General features: G+C 37.2%; 1 protein-coding gene across 1 annotated transcript in view; it reads right to left on the bottom strand.

The window, feature by feature from the left end:
- Positions 1-19,059, bottom strand: part of slc9a1a (solute carrier family 9 member A1a) — a 48,307-nt gene extending 29,248 nt beyond the window's left edge. The window contains exon 1 of the mRNA XM_048151752.1: positions 18,082-19,059. Within this exon, the coding sequence (XP_048007709.1) occupies positions 18,082-18,331 (250 nt within the window). The 5' untranslated portion in view covers positions 18,332-19,059. The remainder of the gene's footprint in view (positions 1-18,081) is intronic.
- Between the last annotated feature and the right edge of the window lie 389 nt (positions 19,060-19,448).

The raw sequence follows: 19,448 nt of genomic DNA, 5'->3' as shown, positions 1-19,448 counted from the left end.
AGAGGTTTATTTAAAGACTGACGTCACCTTCATTGATTTCAACTGAATTAAGTCATTACAGTTTTCTACGTAATCACAGACGCAGCTCTGTGTGACACGACAGCACTGTCAGCAGATAAAAGACCCTGGAGACGAGCTGAATTAAAACCTCCTCAAGCCTGAAAGGCTCTACCAGGAAGTAATGAAAGGCCAAAGTCATTATAGGAAGATTCTCCAGCCGAACCCTTGTTTAGCTGGTTAATAAGGTCCAGTAGCTTCATCATAATGGAGGAAATGAGTCCGTTTCTCCACTGACAACCACTCAAGAGCAAAAATAAAACAAAACAAAACAGCATCTCATGCAATGAGACACTATGTCAAGTTAAAAGCAGTTCAAACCCATTTTTGTAACATTCTGTGTGTTAAAGGCAGGGTAGGTAAGAAATTTTGTTCCAAATTTGTTTAAACTTTCTATATATATACATGCATAATTAAAATGTAAGAACTCTGGTAAAAAGAGTATAAAAATCGAGTGACTCTAGACCGTTTAATCTGTATTAAACACAGCTCATTATTTCCATCCGGGACGAAACATAGGATTGGCTTAGGCGGCTGTCACTCTCTCGCAACCATGGCAACCACCCTTTTGCCACACATGACCTGCCCACTTGCGCGCGCACGTTTGATTTGGGGAATCCAAGAGGCACGGATCCTAGGAATACCAAAACAATGGCAGAGAAACAGCAAGCTAAATTCACAGTATCGGCCTATGCAGTTAGTGAAGGCAAACCAGGCAAAAAAAGGAAGACAGTAACAGTACAAGAAAAGGCAATGAACAAAAAGTCTTTGGATAAACAAAGAAATAAAACGCGAGTTAATATCGGCGTGGCTTTCCAGCGATGGCGAGAACTGAGGGAACTCAAGGGGCTGAAAAGTGACTCCTTGATGGCTTTATTTCTGCTGGACAGGTAAATCTTTCTTTTTGTATTTTGATCATACATATTTTTTTGTTTATTTTTTCATGAAGCATGTGTCATTAGCACACGTAGCTGCGTAATATAGCTAACATAACATTACTTAGCGAGCCGTAGTAGAGACGATAAATAATGATAGCTATAGTGTTGAATTGTGCATAATTTTACCCTCTGTCTAAGTCTTTTACCATGTTCACCTGCAAGTTTACCTGCACGTTTTTTTCGCCTTTGTTTTGTTTTTATATTCTCTACCTATGTTTACTGATGTCTTTATCTTGTATCTGTGTGTGTCGTACACACTTTGTTGTATGTGTGTGTTATTATTTTGTGTCTGCAATGCAGTTGTGAGTTGATATTTGAGTGTATGTTACTCTGTTGATCTGTAGAACAACGTATATGTTATGAATCTTACACGAAATTCATCTTCATCACAGTGTAAATGATGGTAATGGAAAAACGTGTATCATGCAACCTGTTTTTAGCTTTGCCTTATAGATAACTAGCTCGTTAGCGAATCAAAAAATATATATTTTAAACTTTACCAATATCAATATGCTAGCTTGATAGTGAGTACTAAAATACATCTTGTTTGTTTATCTTCATAATTTTAAAGTTATTTTTATTACATGTGATTCTGACATGATGTCACTACATGCACTGTGCTCCTTCCTCTCCGCTCGTCTCAGGTAAATAATGCGTCTTCCAGCTCAGTGGTCGGAGTCACACGTTCATGCGTTTTGGGGGCGTGGCTTTGGAAGGAGCCCAGAAGGGAGGGGGTGGAGTGAATGGAAATAATGAGCTGTCTTTAAAACAGTCGTGAGAGGTCTACAGACACTCGATTTTTATACTTTCTTTTTCAGAGTACTTACATTTTAATTATGTATTGATATATAAATAAAGTTTAAACAAATTTTGAAAAAAAGTTTTTTATACATTTTTTTGCCTACCCTGCCTTTAAAAAAAAATAATTAAAAAAAAAATAAAAAAAATAAAACTAAATTCAAATAATACAAATAATAAAATATAAAAATTATATATGGATCATCAAAAAAATAAAAAACACAGTAAATAAATAAATTCAGTTTAGTTAAATTGGATTATAAAAAAATAAATTAACAAATAAATAAAAATGAAACCATCAAAAAATAATAAATCAATAACTTTTACTTAGTTTTACTGGAAAAATAAAAACAAATGAACACATTTTGCTTGGATTTACTAGATTATCAAAAATAAAACAAATAAATAAATAGAAACAAAAACATTTTGCTTGGTTTCACATGATTATCAAAAATATAAACAAATACTAAACATCACTAGAGTTTAGTTTTGCTGGATAATCAAATAAATAAATACATAATTTAATTAAAGGTGCCCTAGATTTAAAATTTGAATTTACTTTGGCATAGTTGAATAACAAGAGTTCAGTACATGGAAAAGACATACATTGAGTTTCAAACTCCATTGCTTTCTCTTTCTTATGTAAATCTCATTTGTTTAAAAGACTTCTGGAAAACACGCGGATCTCAGCATAACACCGACTGTTACGTAACCCAATATTTGCATATGCCAGCCCATGTTCCCAACATTATGAAAGGCATTAGACAAGGGCAGCCAGTAACGTCTGGATCTGCACAGGTGAATCAACAGACTAGGTAAGCAAGAACAACAGCGAAAATGGCAGATGGAGCAATAATAACTGACATGATCCATGATAGCATGATATTTTTAGTGATATTTGTAAATTGTCTTTCTAAATGTTTCGTTAGCATGTTGCTAATGTACTGTTAAATGTGGTTAAAGTTACCATCGTTTCTTACTGAATTCATGGAGACAAGAGCCGTCGCTATTTTCATTTTTAAACACTTGCAGTCTGTATAATGCATAAACACAACTTCATTCTTTATAAATCTCTCCAACAGTGTAGCATTAGCCGTTAGCCACGGAGCACAGCCTCAAACTCATAGAGAATCAAATATAAACATCAAAATAAATACTTTACTCACATAATTCGAAGCATGCATACAGCATGCATGACGAACATCTTGTAAAGATCCATTTGAGGGTTATATTAGCTGTGTGAACTTTGTAAATGTGCTGTAATATAATCGAGAGCTCGTGTGGCAGGGAGCACACAAATTAAAGGGGCGGCGCACTGAAAAAAAAATCAGTGCATAGTTAATGACGCCCCAAAATAGGCAGTTAAAAAAATTAATTAAAAAAAATCTATGGGGTATTTTGAGCTGAAACTTCACAGACACATTCAGGGGACACCATAGACTTATATTACATCTTGTGAAAAAGCATTCTTGGGCACCTTTAATTCAGTTTAGTTTTACTGCATTATTAAAAAACATATAAACAAATAAATAAATAAAGACTTTGAGGCAAAAATATCTATATTGCGATACTGTTACTGTGATAAGGTTGTGGTCATCCGGCCCATCCCTAGATCAGTGTTATATAAAAACACTCAAAATAGCGGAGCCAGAATCCCTCAGCTATTATGAGGTCATTTAACCTTCACACTGGCATCGTGCCCGTTGCGAGGCCCCTCAAGTGCCAAACAATGTGCCCCCGTGAGAGGCTGTGAATTATTCAGAGCCCATCGCCTGATGCCAGGGTGGCATGAGTCTTGAGGCACATGGGCATGTAGGCACGTGTCGAGAGACGAGAAAACAGTGTGAGGCCTGATAGTGTCAACATGTTACCTGCGTTCAGTGCGCCAACACACACTGAGCACATCCAATTAAAACCGGTCATTAGCACATAACAAATGTCAACATCTCATTGCTACAAACATGAAGCCTTCATACAAGCTGTGATAAATAACTCATTGACTTCACATGTTCTTGCTTTTTTTGCACATCTTTCCAGTTAGGCTAATAGCTGAAGAGAGATTTTTATAGCACTTTTATAGCAAATTTATCCTTTCCCTGCTGCTCCCCTGAGCTTTCTTGCACCAAAAACAGTCAGAATTTACCCTTACAACCTTCAAATGAATGATAACACTTTGCAATACATTAGTTTACTACATTAGTTAACATGAACTAACAATGAATAATACTTCTAAAGCATCTCTTAATCTTAGTTATTGTTCATTTCAGCATGTACAGGTGCTGGTCATATAATTAGAATATCATCAAAAAGTTGATTTATTTCACTAATTCCATTCCAAAAGTGAAACTTGTGTGTTTCATTCATTCATTACACACAGACTGATATATTTCAAATGTTTATTTCTTTCAATTTTGATGATTATAATTGACAACTAAGGAAAATCCCAAATTCAGTATCTCAGAAAATTAGAATATTGTGAAAAGGTTCAATATTGAAAACACCTGGTGCCACACTCTAATCAGCTAATTAACTCAAAACACCTGCAAAGGCCTTTAAATGGTCTCTCTGTCTAGTTCTGTAGGCTACACAATCATGGGGAAGACTGCTGACTTAACAGTTGTCCAAAAGACGACCATTGACACCTTGCACAAGGAGGGCAAGACACAAAAGGTCATTGCAAAAGAGGCTGACTGTTCACAGAGCTCTGTGTCCAAGCACATTAATAGAGAGGCGAAGGGAAGGAAAAGATGTGGTAGAAAAAAAGTGTACAAGCAATAGGGATAACCGCACCCTGGAGAGGATTGTGAAACAAATCCAATTCAAAAATGTGGGGGAGATTCACAAAGAGTGGACTGCAGCTGGAGTCAGTGCTTCAAGAACCACTACGCACAGACATATACAAGACATGGGTTTCAGCTGTCGCATTCCTTGTGTCAAGCCACTCTTGAACAACAGACAAAAAGGACTGGACTGCTGCTGAGTGGTCCAAAGTTATGTTCTCTGATGAAAGTAAATTTTGCATTTCCTTTGAAAATCAAGGTCCCAGAGTCTGGAGGAAGAGAGGAGAGGCACACAATTCACGTTGCTTGAGGTCCAGTGTAAAGTTTTCACAGTCAGTGATGGTTTGGGGTGCCATGTCATCTGCTGGTGTTGGTCCACTGTGTTTTCTGAGGTCCAAGGTCAACGCAGCCATATACCAGGAAGTTTTAGAGCACTTCATGCTTCCTGCTGCTGACCAACTTTATGGAGATGTAGATTTCCAACAGGACTTGGCACCTGCACACAGTGCCAAAGCTACCAGTACCTGGTTTAAGGACTATGGTATCCCTATTCTTAATTGGCCAGCAAACTCGCCTGACCTTAACCCCATAGAAAATCTATGGGTATTGTGAAGAGGAAGATGCGATATGCCAGACCCAACAATGCAGAAGAGCTGAAGGCCACTATCAGAGCAACCTGGGCTCTCATAACACCTGAGCAGTGCCACAGACTGATCGACTCCATGCCACGCCGCATTGCTGCAGTAATTCAGGCAAAAGGAGCCCCAACTAAGTATTGAGTGCTGTACATGCTCATACTTTTCATGTTCATACTTTTCAGTTGGCCAAGATTTCTAAAAATCCTTTCTTTGTATTGGTCTTAAGTAATATTCTAATTTTCTGAGATACTGAATTTGGGATTTTCCTTAGTTGTCAGTTATAATCATCAAAAGTAAAAGAAATAAACATTTGAAATATATCAGTCTGTGTGTAATGAATGAATATAATATACAAGTTTCACTTTTTGAATGGAATTAGTGAAATAAATCAACTTTTTGATGATATATTCTAATTATATGACCAGCACCTGTACACTAATAAAATACATTATTAAAATCAAAAAGTTATATCTGTTAATATTATTTAATGGACCTGAGCTGACATGAACTAACAACGAACAAATTGTATTTTTATTAAAGCTTAATAAATACTGTAGCAAATGTATTGCTCATTGTTAATGTTACTTCATGCATTGACTAGGTTAACTAATGTGACCTTATTTAGCAAAAAAAGACTTCTTTATTCATCTGCAATGATAAATATTAGAGATGCACCAATACAAAATTTCTCAGCTGATACTGCTAGCCGATTATTCCGAATGATATCTGCCCATACCAATAGTTTGATTTTCTTAAGGGAAAAAAACTCTCCTAACTAATGCTGTAAACTGTAAACAGAGTCCAAACTATTACATTCATCTGCTATTTATTCACAGTGATCTGTTGTGTTGCATTTAACAGCGTCAAAACGCCATTTATTATTTGAATTTCTCAATAAAATAAACAGAATTAGCAAAAGCACAAAGCTCTTTGTGATTAGTGGATGTGATTAGTGATGTTTGGTGTAGGGAAAAACTACAGACCTGGCAACCCAGGCTTGAACTATAAGTGATTCATAGGGTCAAATAGAGCCTGTTTTAACGTTTTTCTTCACACACAGTATGATACTTTTTTCCGCCCCTTTTTGAATGACAGGATATAATCGGCCCTGATCATCGGCTGTTTTAAACAATCAGCTGGTGGGTAAGAGTTCTACACGATCCCAGATGAGGAATAAGAGTCTAAACTAGAGAAACCATCAATCATTTTCTAAAAAAAAATATTAAAATGTATATACTTTTGAACCACAAATGGTCATCTCGCACTGCTCTGTGATGCTGCACGCATTACGTAATCACGGTGGAAAGGTCACGTCGTGTGATGTATGCAGAAGTACCGCGGTAGGGCAAAAAATTCCATGTCATTTTCTCCTCCAATTACAAAATCGCTCAACATCGTTGTTTTACCTTTTTTTTAAAGGGTGTTTGACTTAATCTTTGCATGTTTGCTTTGTAAACACTGGATTGGTACTTCTGCCAACATCACGCGTGATCTTTCCAACGTGATTACGTAATGCGTGGCGCATCGCAGAGCAGTGCAAGACAAGCATTTGTGGTTAAAAAGTATATACATTTTTATTTTTTTTTTAGAAAATGACCAATCGTTTCTCTAGATAAGACTCTTATTCCTCGTCTGGGATCATGTAGAGCTCTTTGAAGCTGCACTGAAACTGACATTTGGACCTTCAACCCATTGGTAACTGTTGAAGTCCACTATATGGAGAAAAATTCTGGAATGTTTTCCTTGAAAACTAAAGAAAGACAAACATCTTGGATGACATGGGGGTGAGTAAATTATCAGGAAATTTTAATTCTGATGTGAACTAATCCTTTAAATAAGAACATGCTTAATTTGTAATGAATTATCACATGGAATGACAGTAAAGCTCAACATAAAAGTTCTCTCAAAATTCCTGAGACAACAGGAATCTAAATGCCTGAGAAGATCTCAACTGATAGCATAGCGTTTAAGTTCATCCACCCAAACGGCTCTTGTGTGAATGCATGACTGGACTTGAGAATGTTCCTCAAAAGATTCACCGCACTACTAAATCACAGCAGCTGCTCGAAGCACTTCTGGGTTCTGCAGAGGATCAGCAATCACACAGGTTGAACAAGGACAGAACAAGTGTGTTCTTGGCACAAATTCACACTTAATGGTTGAACATCACACAATCAGGAGCCAAATCTTTCACCCCCAAATAAAGTGACAAATACTACTGGTGATTTAAATTAGTTTCTAAACCGGTTCTAATATTAATTCAGACTGGACATCAACCAGTTTGACTTTCGGATTTTGGATTAAAGTTGGACCTTTTTAGTATGCTAATGTTTACGATTACAAGTTACAGGGAAAGAATACGAAACAAACATCAACTGACAGTAAAGTGATGTGAAAGTGTTAAAAATAAGCAGTGTTTGCATTCTCATACTTGTGTATATCTTTAGACATCTTTTGCATGATAATCTACTGTACTAAGCATTATAATGTCACAGTGCATATTTAAATGTGTGATTTCATGAGCATTTTCATGCCACTTACAAAGCCCTTTAGGGAACATTAGACTGTAATAAATTGCCAGCGTTAGAGAGAACGGTCCTGACAGCCCATAATTACAAGCAGCAAAGTCATCAAGACTGCCTCTGCAAACCGCTAGCGATGGACATGTACAGAATGTTAATTCAGACACGCAGTATGGCGATATATACCTTGTGGTGGTCGAAAAAAGCATCAGCTGGTAAGATTTTGCTGTATCATGTTTCACGTATAGACATCAGTGAGCAGGACTGCTTTACATTATTTACTTGTGAGAGTGATAAAGACACAGACATTTCAAAAGAAAGGCATTCAGAAATGTCATCTACGGGGTGTAGTTTGTTCAGACCTGTAGAACAGCATCAACAGGCTATTCTTCAACGGCAAACTGACATAAAAGTATGTCAGGTGGGTTGGTCAGTCTTGTTTTAGTCTGACACAGTGAGGCACTAGAGGTTGTGTGTGTGGTCTCTGATGGAATCCCATATTTCCTTACTGTGGTTAATGGTTTGCATGACACTAAACCCCTTAAAGGATTAGTTCACTTCAGAATTAAAGTTTCCTGATAATTTACTTACCATCATGTCATCCAAGATTAGGCGATAAAACGGTATCCATATTTATTGATGGTACGTCTTAATCGATAATGATAGAAAAAATGTTCAATGCAAGTCTCAATATAGTTTCACTTAAATGCATTAAAATGTAAACAGACATTAAGTTCGGTTGCACAAGTTCTGGTTCACAAACGGACGCGCTACGAGTGACACGCAAACAAGCTACTGTGGATTGTTGCTCAATCTCTACGTGAAATCAAAACACAAATACATGAAGACTTATATTACATCTAGTGAAAAGTGGCATAATTGGTCAACTTGATTAGCTTGCTCGGGTGTGTTTGATTTGGGTTGGATCTCGAGGACTAGAGTTGAAAACCCCTGAAACTTTTATGGTGTCATTTTCACCTTCCAAATCTATTAATTTACTTCTTCAATTGAAGAGTTCAAGATCCTATCTACACTAGTGTTGCACGATATACCGGTACTAGAAAGGTATCGCGATACCCTGCTTTTAAAAACGTTTCGGTTCTTCATTTTATTAGTACCGGTACTTTGAGTGCCAGCTGTAATTCCTAATGTGCGACAACAGGGGGCAGTGTGCGTGCAGCGCGCTACTTCTAAGGCAAATTGAGTGCGTGTTTATTCCTCTCAACTGCGCAACGGCTTTTATGGTGACGAAACGAGAGGTATGGCTGCAAATACAGGTGCTCTTGCAGACCGTCCACAAATTGTTGAGAAAGCAGATGCACAAAGCGAAATATGGCATTATTTTGCTAACACTGCCGACAGCCAGAGCAAGCCCACGGACATCACAAAGCCCGTCTGCAAAAGATGTTACAAAATAACGCAAGCGAAGGGAGTCAAAAGCATCTTGCCGTCAAACATCCCGATTTGTACAGAGAATTTAAAGAGCGGTAGGTTAGTTTGATACCAGCATTATGTTTATACTCTCAAACATTAAATGAGTTATTTAATTATTTTACTCGTGCAAGCAGATCTCCGCAAAGAGGTGTATTATTGAGTCTAAGTTTAATAAGTGATATCTGGTTGCAAAAATAAAATTAATTTAAAAATATGTGAAGGGTATATACAGTTATTTTAAACCAATTTATGCTTTAATAACATTGCTCTAATTATTTACAGTAATATAATTTTTACAATCATCTTACTGTCAAAAACATCTAAATGTATAAAAAAAAAAAAAAAAAAAGCAAAAAAGCGTAACAGCAAATAATTTACAATTTTATTGAGCATGAAAATAATAATAAAAAAAAAAACATATATATATTAAATCTAACTCTAACTTCACGTCAATGAAGCTCAAATCCAGAATTATTAGCCTGCACACTGGTGAAGAAAGAAGTTCTGTCATATGTTATTTATTTACTTTTCCTGCTGTTTTAGGTTTTTGCCATGGTATCGTTTAAGTATCGGTATCGTGATATTTAAGTTGGGTATCGTATCGAAGTCAAAATTTTGGTATCGTGACAACACTAATCTACACCACTGTCCTAAGTCAATCTCCGTCTACTGCCTGGTTAGTGGGTATCGCTGCTGGAGATTTACACAGAATGTTCTCAAGGGCACAGTGAAGTCTGCAGGCCCGTTCTGGTCGCCAGGCATTCAGCAGCAGTGAAACACACGGTTGCCTGTGGGGAGTGTTATAATGGGAGCAGCCTGGCAGAAGACTAGGCACACCAAACCTTCAGGGAGCATGTCATATATCTCTCCTACCTGCAACGGGACTCCTTTAGAGTCTAGGACTGGGACGATATATATTATGCAATGGTAGAAACGTGCCAACATGTGCATGACATTTTGCTTTATCATTTACTTACACATGAGAGTGGCAAAGAACTGCCTGCACCTGCATTTAAAACATCAAAACAAACTATATAATTTGGAACCAAACAGGCATATGTTTTTTTTCATTGCATTAAGCCTTAGATGTTGGAGCAGTCAGTCAAATTTCTGGCTTGGCAGATGGAACATGCTAAACAAACATCTGGCATGTAAATCGCAGGGGTAAACGGGCAAGAAATGCAAATGAGAAGACTCTGTTGCGTGTTACGCTCCTCTGATTACAGGGTCACTAAAGGTGCTTGTAACTGCTGCGCCAATGAGTCATATTGATCCTGGTCACACGTGAACAGCCTGTCTAGGGAAAAACCAGCATCATCTCTGTGAGAGACTAGGATTGGCTGCCAGGTGACTAATCTGCATGTTATTATCGCTGACGAAAACTATTACCAAGACAGAAACAAGCAGTTGAAAAATACGTAATTATTAAACCAAATGAACATAAAAAAGTTTGGCGTCGGCTCACCAAGGCTTCATTTATCTGATAAAAAAAAAAAAAAGTCAAAAACAGTAACATTGTAAAATATTATTACAATTTAAAATAACTCTTTTCTATTCGAATATGTGTTAAACTGTAATTTATTCCTGTGATCAAAGCTGAATTTTCAGCATCGTTACTCCAGTCTTCAGTGTCACATGATCTTTCTTTCTTTACATTCAACATTGATAATAATCATAAATGTTTCTTGAGCATCAAATCATAATATTAGAATGATTTCTGAAGGATCATGTGACACTGAAGACTGGAGTAATGATGCTGAAAATTCAGCTTTGATCACAGGAATAAATTACACTTTACTGTATATTGACATAGAAAACAGCTATTTTAAATTGGAATAATATTTCAGAATATTACTGTTTTTGTTTGTGTTTTTAATCAAATAAATGCAGGCTTGGTGAGCAGAAGAGACTTATTTTAAAACATAAAAAAAAAATCTTACTGACCCCAAACTTTTGAACGGTAGTTTGTGTGTGTGTATATATATATATATATATATATATATATATCTCTATATAAGAAATCTTCATGAAATAGAAATCTTTTGTAACATTATAAATGTCTTTACTGTCACTTTTGATCAATGAGTCCTTGCTGAATAAAAGTATTAACTTATTTAAAAAAAAAAAATATTTCTGACCCCAAACTTTTATATATTAAGATTTTACTTTAATATTAAAAAAAAATAATACAGAAAAATGACCTGAGAATTGCTGTATTTGTGAACTCCCTACAGGCATGCTGTAGGAAGTGCAAAATGTGGAGCGGATAAATGAAATACTGATGACAAAGTACCATGGATCAGATAATGTCATGGTATTTTGATAAATACACCATGGAACTGAATGATCATGATATTCTTATACTATGGGATTTACTAGGCTTGCTGCAGTAGTCAGTGTGACTGGTGTTACACAGTGTTCGGCCGTACACCGATTACATTACTTGGCCACCGGCAGTTCAGTTGGACAACGGACGTTACAATTATAAACTGAAAGGCAAAGGAAAAAAAACAAGGTTCACATAATTGGTTGCTTTTAATGCTGATAAGAATAAACACAGAATACTAATGGTTCTTTTGGTCCAGACCAAAAAAGAAAATAATACATTTCGTTCTGGTTCGCTTAGTGTTCACACTGTCATTTTTAATACTGAATGGCAGCATTCACACTTATTCAAATGAACCGCACCAACAGAGCAATCGCACCAGGGTTCGTTTTTAATCGGACCAAACATGCCAGGTGTGAACAGAACCTTAAGGAGCTTCTTAAGACTCAATGTTAATGACCGAAGCATTTACAGACCAGAGAATTTGGATGTTTGCTATCCTCTCCAGCGGCTCTGCTGTAATCCCACTGGTCAGGCCAGATCTCTATCCTGTCTGAGCCCTAATCAGCTGATCAAACTAACAAAAGTAAACAGTGAGCGACAGTGGTCTGGTGAGAACTCTAATCTAAACAGACACTAGACTGCTCAGCCTCACAGCCTGAGGTCACAGTTTACACAGATCACTTTAGAGGAAGCATGTAAGAATCGATGAAACAATGCAAAAGAGAAAAGAGAATTAACAATGGACAAATAATCAAATAACCGCGAGTTGCAGTAAACTATTTCAACCAAATTTCAACAGAACGACAAACGAATTCTGCAGTAATCCGTGGCACATTCTTTGGAAACCTGAGCCTGGTGACCAATTATGTCACATTTATAGTATGTTATTAATCAATATTTAAATTCTTCAGATACATGATGTGTTACCTTAAAGCAGGGATTCCAAATTTTTTTGTCTGGTGAGCCACTCAAAGATTTTAAGTTAATATTTGAATAATTTTACACATTCACACACATCCACTGTTCTCTGATGTTGGTTAATAGTCACATGACATGCAGGTAAACAAGTAAAATTTTAATTTTTTTCAAGTTTTATTTAAATTTTAAAATTATTTATTTATTGTGTTTCTTCTTTTTTTTTTTTCATTTTAAGGATGAATAAATTATTAGCTTTTCATCAGCTCAACCCTGCAGTTCCCCTCACAGACCACAGTTTGGGAAACCCAAAGTGAAAGAGGATAAACTCAATTGGGTATAAAAATCTTTCAATAAACTTAAATTATTAATAAGACTGTGTTTGGTCAATGACTGCATTCTACGATGAAATATTTCTGTATAAATGGCTGCTTTTCCAGTCATTATAGATAAAGAATTTGACAGGGTCTCTTGAAAGACTGCAACTTCAATTCCGGCTTTGCTAAACATCGACACAAACAACACCAGAGCAATTATTGTAATCTCAATCTGCAGAACAGGAGTTCATTTAAATTGTTCTGATTAATTAATCTAAACCCCACCATAGTTCTGAGCGTGAGCTATAAATGAGTCCAATATATAAATGATACAATATATAAATATTGTATTAACTACTACTTGCCGTCTTCAGGTTGTGAGACTTGGCACTCACTCCCCATGATGAGCATTTATTAATAATGAACAGACTCTGAAACATTAATGCTTAACCCTTGGGCCTGTCAATGCATTTGAACAGATGGACTGTGATGTAAACACTAGAAATGTCAAATGTTTTTCTTTCTTCAGTCGAAAAGATATGAAGAATGTCAGTTTCAGTGCAGCTTCAAAGAGCTCTACATGATCCCAGACGAGGAATAAGAGTCTTATCTAGCAAAACGATCTGCCATTTTCTAAAAAAAATAAACATTTATATACTTTTTAACCACAAATGCTCATCTTGCACTGCTCTGCTATGCGCCACGCATTACGTAATCATGTTGAAAAGGTCATGCGTGCTGTAGGGCGAAAAACTCATCTCATCTCATCTCATTTTCTCCTCCAACTTCAAGATCGTCCAAAATCGTTGTTTTACCTTTTTTGTAAAGGCAGTTTGACTTTGTAGACATTGGATCGGCTTTGTAGACACTGGATAGGTCCTTTTGCCTACATCAAGCATGACCTTTCCAACGTGATTACGTAATGCGTGGCGCAACACAGAGCTAGTGCAAGATGATCACAAAAGTATATACATTTTTATTTTTATTTTTTAGAAAATGACTGATGGTTTCTCTAGATAAGACTCTTATTCCTCCTCTGGGATCATGTAGAGCTCTTTGAAGCTGCACTGAAACTGACATTTGGACCTTCAACCCGTTGGTAACTGTTGAAGTCCACTATATGGAGAAAAATCCTGGAATGTTTTCCTCAAAAACCTTCATTTCTTTTCGACTGAAGAAAGAAAGATGAACATCTTGGATGACATGGGGGTGAGTAAAGTATCAGGAAATTTTAATTTTCAAGTGAACTAATCCTTTAAATTTCTCTTCCTCACATAAACCTATATATTTGACTTCATAAGACTAACATTATTCTATATAATTATAGTGCATGAGTCTTCTGGACTAATTTATGATTGACAGATGTGCTTGATATGAACAGCTATAAAGAAAAGATCTGGGGCCATATAAACATAGCGATTATGTTAAGACTGTGTCTTATGAACTAGTATGACCAATCAGCAGTTAGTTAGGCGTAATCAGTCTTATGATCTATGTTTTTATGTAATGACTTAAACAGAGTCATGAAAGGTATTAAAGAAAAAAATGTGATGACAAACATGTAAGACTAGTCTTTGAAGTTCATGCAACTTGCCCCAGGGTGAAGATTCTTGCAAAAAAAAAATAAATAAATAAAAAATAAATAAATAAAAAAAACTAGACTCCTGCGAGGAGGGTCATACATCAGGAAGCTAGAAACTGTTATGCCAAATCATCTGTTGCTTACACATGCTCTTCTGAAACAGGAAGAAGCCTGACCTCATCTTCCTTCTTCGCCATGTTCCTCTCCTCTTGCATCATATGACTGCTGTATTTCCCCAAAACATCATGCACAATAACACATTCATTTCCTAACCAATAATAATTCACTCGGGAAGTTAAACAGTATTTAATAATCCATATTATGCACAGCCCTAATCAAGCAGGCCCAGTGCAGTATGTACACTAGGGTCAGTACTGTAATTATCAGTACGTCAGGCGTTTAATTGACACTGTCCACTAAGGTATCATTCAGTGGCAGGCAGGTAAGAATCTCACATTACCACTGTTACAGTCTCGACAGGACGCCAACAGACAGTCTGATGCAGGCATAAATGCACACAAAAACAGGCTGGCTGATGTTGCAAAACTGTCCAGGAGCCCACGGTGTACCATTGGTCACTTTACATATCAGTCTTACTGCCCAAGAAGACAGCTGTTATCAGGATAAACTGCAATCTGGACCAGACTTTATGCTGACAGCAAGAGAGAAACACTGTTCTGATGACCGTGCACAAAAAGTGGAATGTGCATAGAGATTTGAGCAACTTGGTCACAGCGTGAAAAAGAAATATTTACACTGGTAAACGGAGCAGCGTGAGAACAGAGAAGAAACTCCCAATGACCCAAAAATGAATATTCTGTCGTTTATTACTCACCCTCATGTCGTTACACACCTGTAAGACTTTCGTTCATCTTCAGAACATAAATTATGATCTTTTTGATGAAATCTGAGAGCTTTCTGTCCCTCCATTGACAGTCTACGCAACTACCACTTTCAAGCCCCAGAAAGGTAGTAAAGACATCATTAAAGTACTCCATGTGATCCAGTGGTTTAACTTCAATTTCATGAAGCGATGCAAGTGCTTTGTTTGCGCAAAAAAACATAAATTTAGCGCTTTATTTAACACATGTTTACGTAACAACGTCTGCTCTAGCATCAACACAACACACATTCGTTATGGTGCTCTCGTGAATGCGCACCAGAGATTAAAGGGTTAGTTCACCCAAAAATGAAAATTCTGTCATTTATTACTTACGCTCATGCCGTACCACACCCGTAAGACCTTCGTTAATCTTTGGAACACAAATTAAGATATTTTCGTTGAAATCCGATGGCTCCGTGAGGCCTCCATAGGGAGCAATGACACTTCCTTTCTCAAGATCCATTAATGTACTAAAAACATATTTAAATCAGTTCATGTGAGTACAGTGGTTCAATATTAATATTATAAAGCGACGAGAATATTTTTGGAGCGCCAAAAAAACAAAATACGACTTATATAGTGATGGCCGATTTCAAAACACTGCTTCAGGAAGCATCGGAGCATAATGAATCAGTGTGTCGAATCATGATTCAGATCACGTGTCAAACTGCCGACGGCTGAAATCACGTGACTTTGGCGCTCCGAACAGCAGATTCGATACACTGATTCATTTGTGCTCTGATGCTTCCTGAAGCAGCGTTTTGAAATCGGCCATAGTAGGGCTGGATGATCATGGCCTAAAATCAAAACCTCGATTACGATTAATGAACGATTATTTTGTTTCTGGTTTTTTTTTTGTTTGTTTGTTTGTTTTTTTTGCCCTCATAGTTCACTGACAAGGTTTATACTGTAAATATGATTGACTATTAAAGGTGGGATATTTTTTCTATTGAAAGAGTGATCTGACATAACAGCTCAATTACAGCAGTTATTTTATCTACACTTCTTAACATTTCTTACAGATTCTGCTCGTTGTAAATCAGATAAAGAAAATGCACAAATTAGTCATACTGTCGCTCTATTAATTGTGAAGCTGTGGGTTGTAAATAGTTACTTCAAAAGTAGAAAAATGTGTGCTACAATAACTTGAGTTTCTAAGCTACTTTAGTGATAAATCACAGGACAGTGCTGACAACTAGTTTCTGCACTCCTCTCTGTGCACGCGATTTTCACACTTTGCGCAGCTACTGTTTGTATGAAAGTTTGTGCCACAAAGCAGCTGCGCGAGCACAGTAGCTTGATATAATAATACACATCCGATCGTCTAAAATCGCATGAATGTCCAAATTGGCAAACCTTAAACCACATACAACTGACAAAGTTTAGTGAAAACGCAAGGCTCGCCGCTTGTGCGCCGTCTTTGTGTGTTGACTCGGCGTGCTTTCATGCCACTGACTGGACAGGGCGGAGTCACATGGCTACACACGCGGTAGTATGTTTTTAAGGGGGAAGTATTAACAGGATTAAAAAAACGAAATAACCGACATGGGAAAATTACGTCGGTTAGAGGTTCTGAATTTCGGTTTCGATTACTTTTCGATTAATCATCCAGCCCTAATCCATAGCGTGGATGCAACAATGCAAGCTCTCGCATGAACACAAAACGCATACGTCGTGATGCTCTCGTGAACATTTGAGCATGTGCGTTGTGTTGACACGTTTTTTTTTTTTTGCACAAACAAAGCACTAAGATTGCTTCATAAAATTGAGGTTAAACCACTGGATCACATGGAGTACTTTAATGATGTCTTTACTACTTTTCTGGGCCTTAAAAGTGGTAGTTGCATGACAGAAAACTCTCAGATTTCATCAAAAAGATTGTAATTTGTGTTCTGAAGATGAACAAAAGTCTTACAGGTTTGGGATGACACAAGAGTGAATAATTAATGACAGAATTTTCATTTTAAAGTGGTAAATGATGTTTTATTGTCCAAACAAAGCACTCGCATCGCTTCATAAAATTGAGGTTAAACACTGAAGTCACATGGATTACTTTAAACGGTTTGTTCACCCAAAAATGAAAATTCTGTCATTTATTATTCACTCTCATGCCGTTCCACACCCATAAGACCTTCGTTCATCTTCATAACACAAATTAAGATATTTTAGTTGAAATCCGATGGCTCAGTGAGGCCTGCATAGGGAGCAATGACATTTCCTCTCTCAAGATCCATTAATGTACTAAAAACATATTTAATTCAGTTCATGTGCGTACAGTGATTCAATATTAATATTATAAAGTGATGAGAATATTCACTTTATAAGTCGTTATTTTGTTTTTTGGCGCTCCAAAAATATTCTCGTCACTTTATAATATTAATATAATATTAATATTGAACCACTGTACTCACATGAACTGATTTAAATATGTTTTTAGTACATTAATGGATCTTGAGAGAAGAAATGTCATTGCTCCCTATGCAGGCCTCACGGAGCCATCGGATTTCATCAAAAATATCTTCATTTGTGTTCCGAAGATGAACGAAGGTCTTACAGGTCTGGAACGGCATGAGGGTGAGTAATAAATGACAGAATTTTCATTTTTGGGTGAACTAACCCTTTAATGATGTCTTTACTACTTTTCTGGGCAGTAAAAGTAGTAGTTGCATAGGCTGTCAATGGAGGGACAGAAAATGCTCAGATTTCATCAAAAAGATTTTTATGATTTATGGGTTTGGGACGACATGAGGGGGAGTAATTAATGACAGAATTTTCATTTTTGGGTGAACTTTACCTTTAAGGGGTCTCTCTAGGCTCATCACTGCATGTATATAACAGACACACACACAAAACCAAGCCACTGAATATAAAAATATAAACATACTCACCCAATTTCATCAAGGAAGCCAGGAGAACCCATAATGAAATCTCAAAGGGCAACCGAACAGTCTCATAATCAAATGACAGAACCGGGAAGGGCTTCTTCTTGGAGTGAGTGTTGTTGTGTCCCACGTCCTTGTGATCGTGGTTATTCTGGGATATCCCGGTGCCCATGTCAGGAGAGCTGGCAGCCCCTCCAAGGAGCATCAAACTGCCCACCAGGAGCCCCGAGACAATGATGAACATCTTGAGCTCCATGTTCACAAGATGAGAGGACTCAAGCTCCTCCAGATACACGAATGACACGATATTATCTGACCAAGTCTGTCGATGCTTTAACTAACTCTATAGTGAAGTTTCTTTTTAACCTACTAGATAATTCCTGGATCATTTTCTAACTTCGGATTGACTGAAATCTAAAAGGCTCTAGGTTTTCCTACTTCCTGGCGTCAGTAAAACACTTAAACACCCTCTTCAGGTGAAAACCAGGAAACATATACAGGGGTGTGTGTGAATATACCTGCATATAGACCAGGAAATATATGCGGGTATGTGTTCCCTCAAGGCACTACACTAAAAGGTACAACTGATGTTCATTTTCTTCCTCCTCCAACATCACCATCATCATCCCCTCAGAAAAAAGGACACACTCAATGACAACTCCAAAACACTCCTCATCGATACAGTCCAAAGGCACCAATCACGTTTTCTTCATGTTTGCTCTTCTGATAACATCACAACCTGCTGTCCTGTCCCGATACAGACGACAGGAAAAGTCGCTTCAACTACGAATGACGTTGTTGTATTCGTGGCGGCGTCACGCGGGCTTTTCAGCGCTCCTTAACGAACTTATTCGATGTCCTTTAGCGATACGACTGATCATTTCACACACACCGTCTCCTTCTCCCATGTCTGCAGTGCGTGATGCAGAACAAATATATGTACAGCTCTTAAAAACACACCCTTTGGGCAGGTTTTGAAAAGTCAATGGGAGGGGTCTCTTTCTTGGACTGCAGCGACATCCAGTGGAGAGGAGGGTCGCTGGATTCTGGTTGCCAAGAAACGTGTTCGAATCGGAGAATCCTTAAAGGGACAGTTCACTTTCAAATGAAAATTTCCTGATAATTTACTCACCCCCATGTCATTCAAGATGTTCATGTCTTTCTTTCTTCAGTCGAAAAGAAATTAAGGTTTTTGATGAAAACATTCCAGGATTTTTCTCCATATAGTGGACTTCAATGGACCCCAAACGGATGATGGTCAAAATTACAGTTTTAGTACGGCTCCAAAGCATTTTACATGATCCCAGATGAGGAATAAGAGTCTTATCTAGATAAACCATCACTCATTTTCTAAAAAAATACTTGCATATTGT

The sequence above is a fragment of the Megalobrama amblycephala genome, linkage group LG13, assembly GCF_018812025.1.
Source record: "Megalobrama amblycephala isolate DHTTF-2021 linkage group LG13, ASM1881202v1, whole genome shotgun sequence".
Lineage (NCBI taxonomy): Eukaryota > Metazoa > Chordata > Actinopteri > Cypriniformes > Xenocyprididae > Megalobrama > Megalobrama amblycephala.
This window is presented reverse-complemented; position numbering and strand designations above follow the sequence as displayed.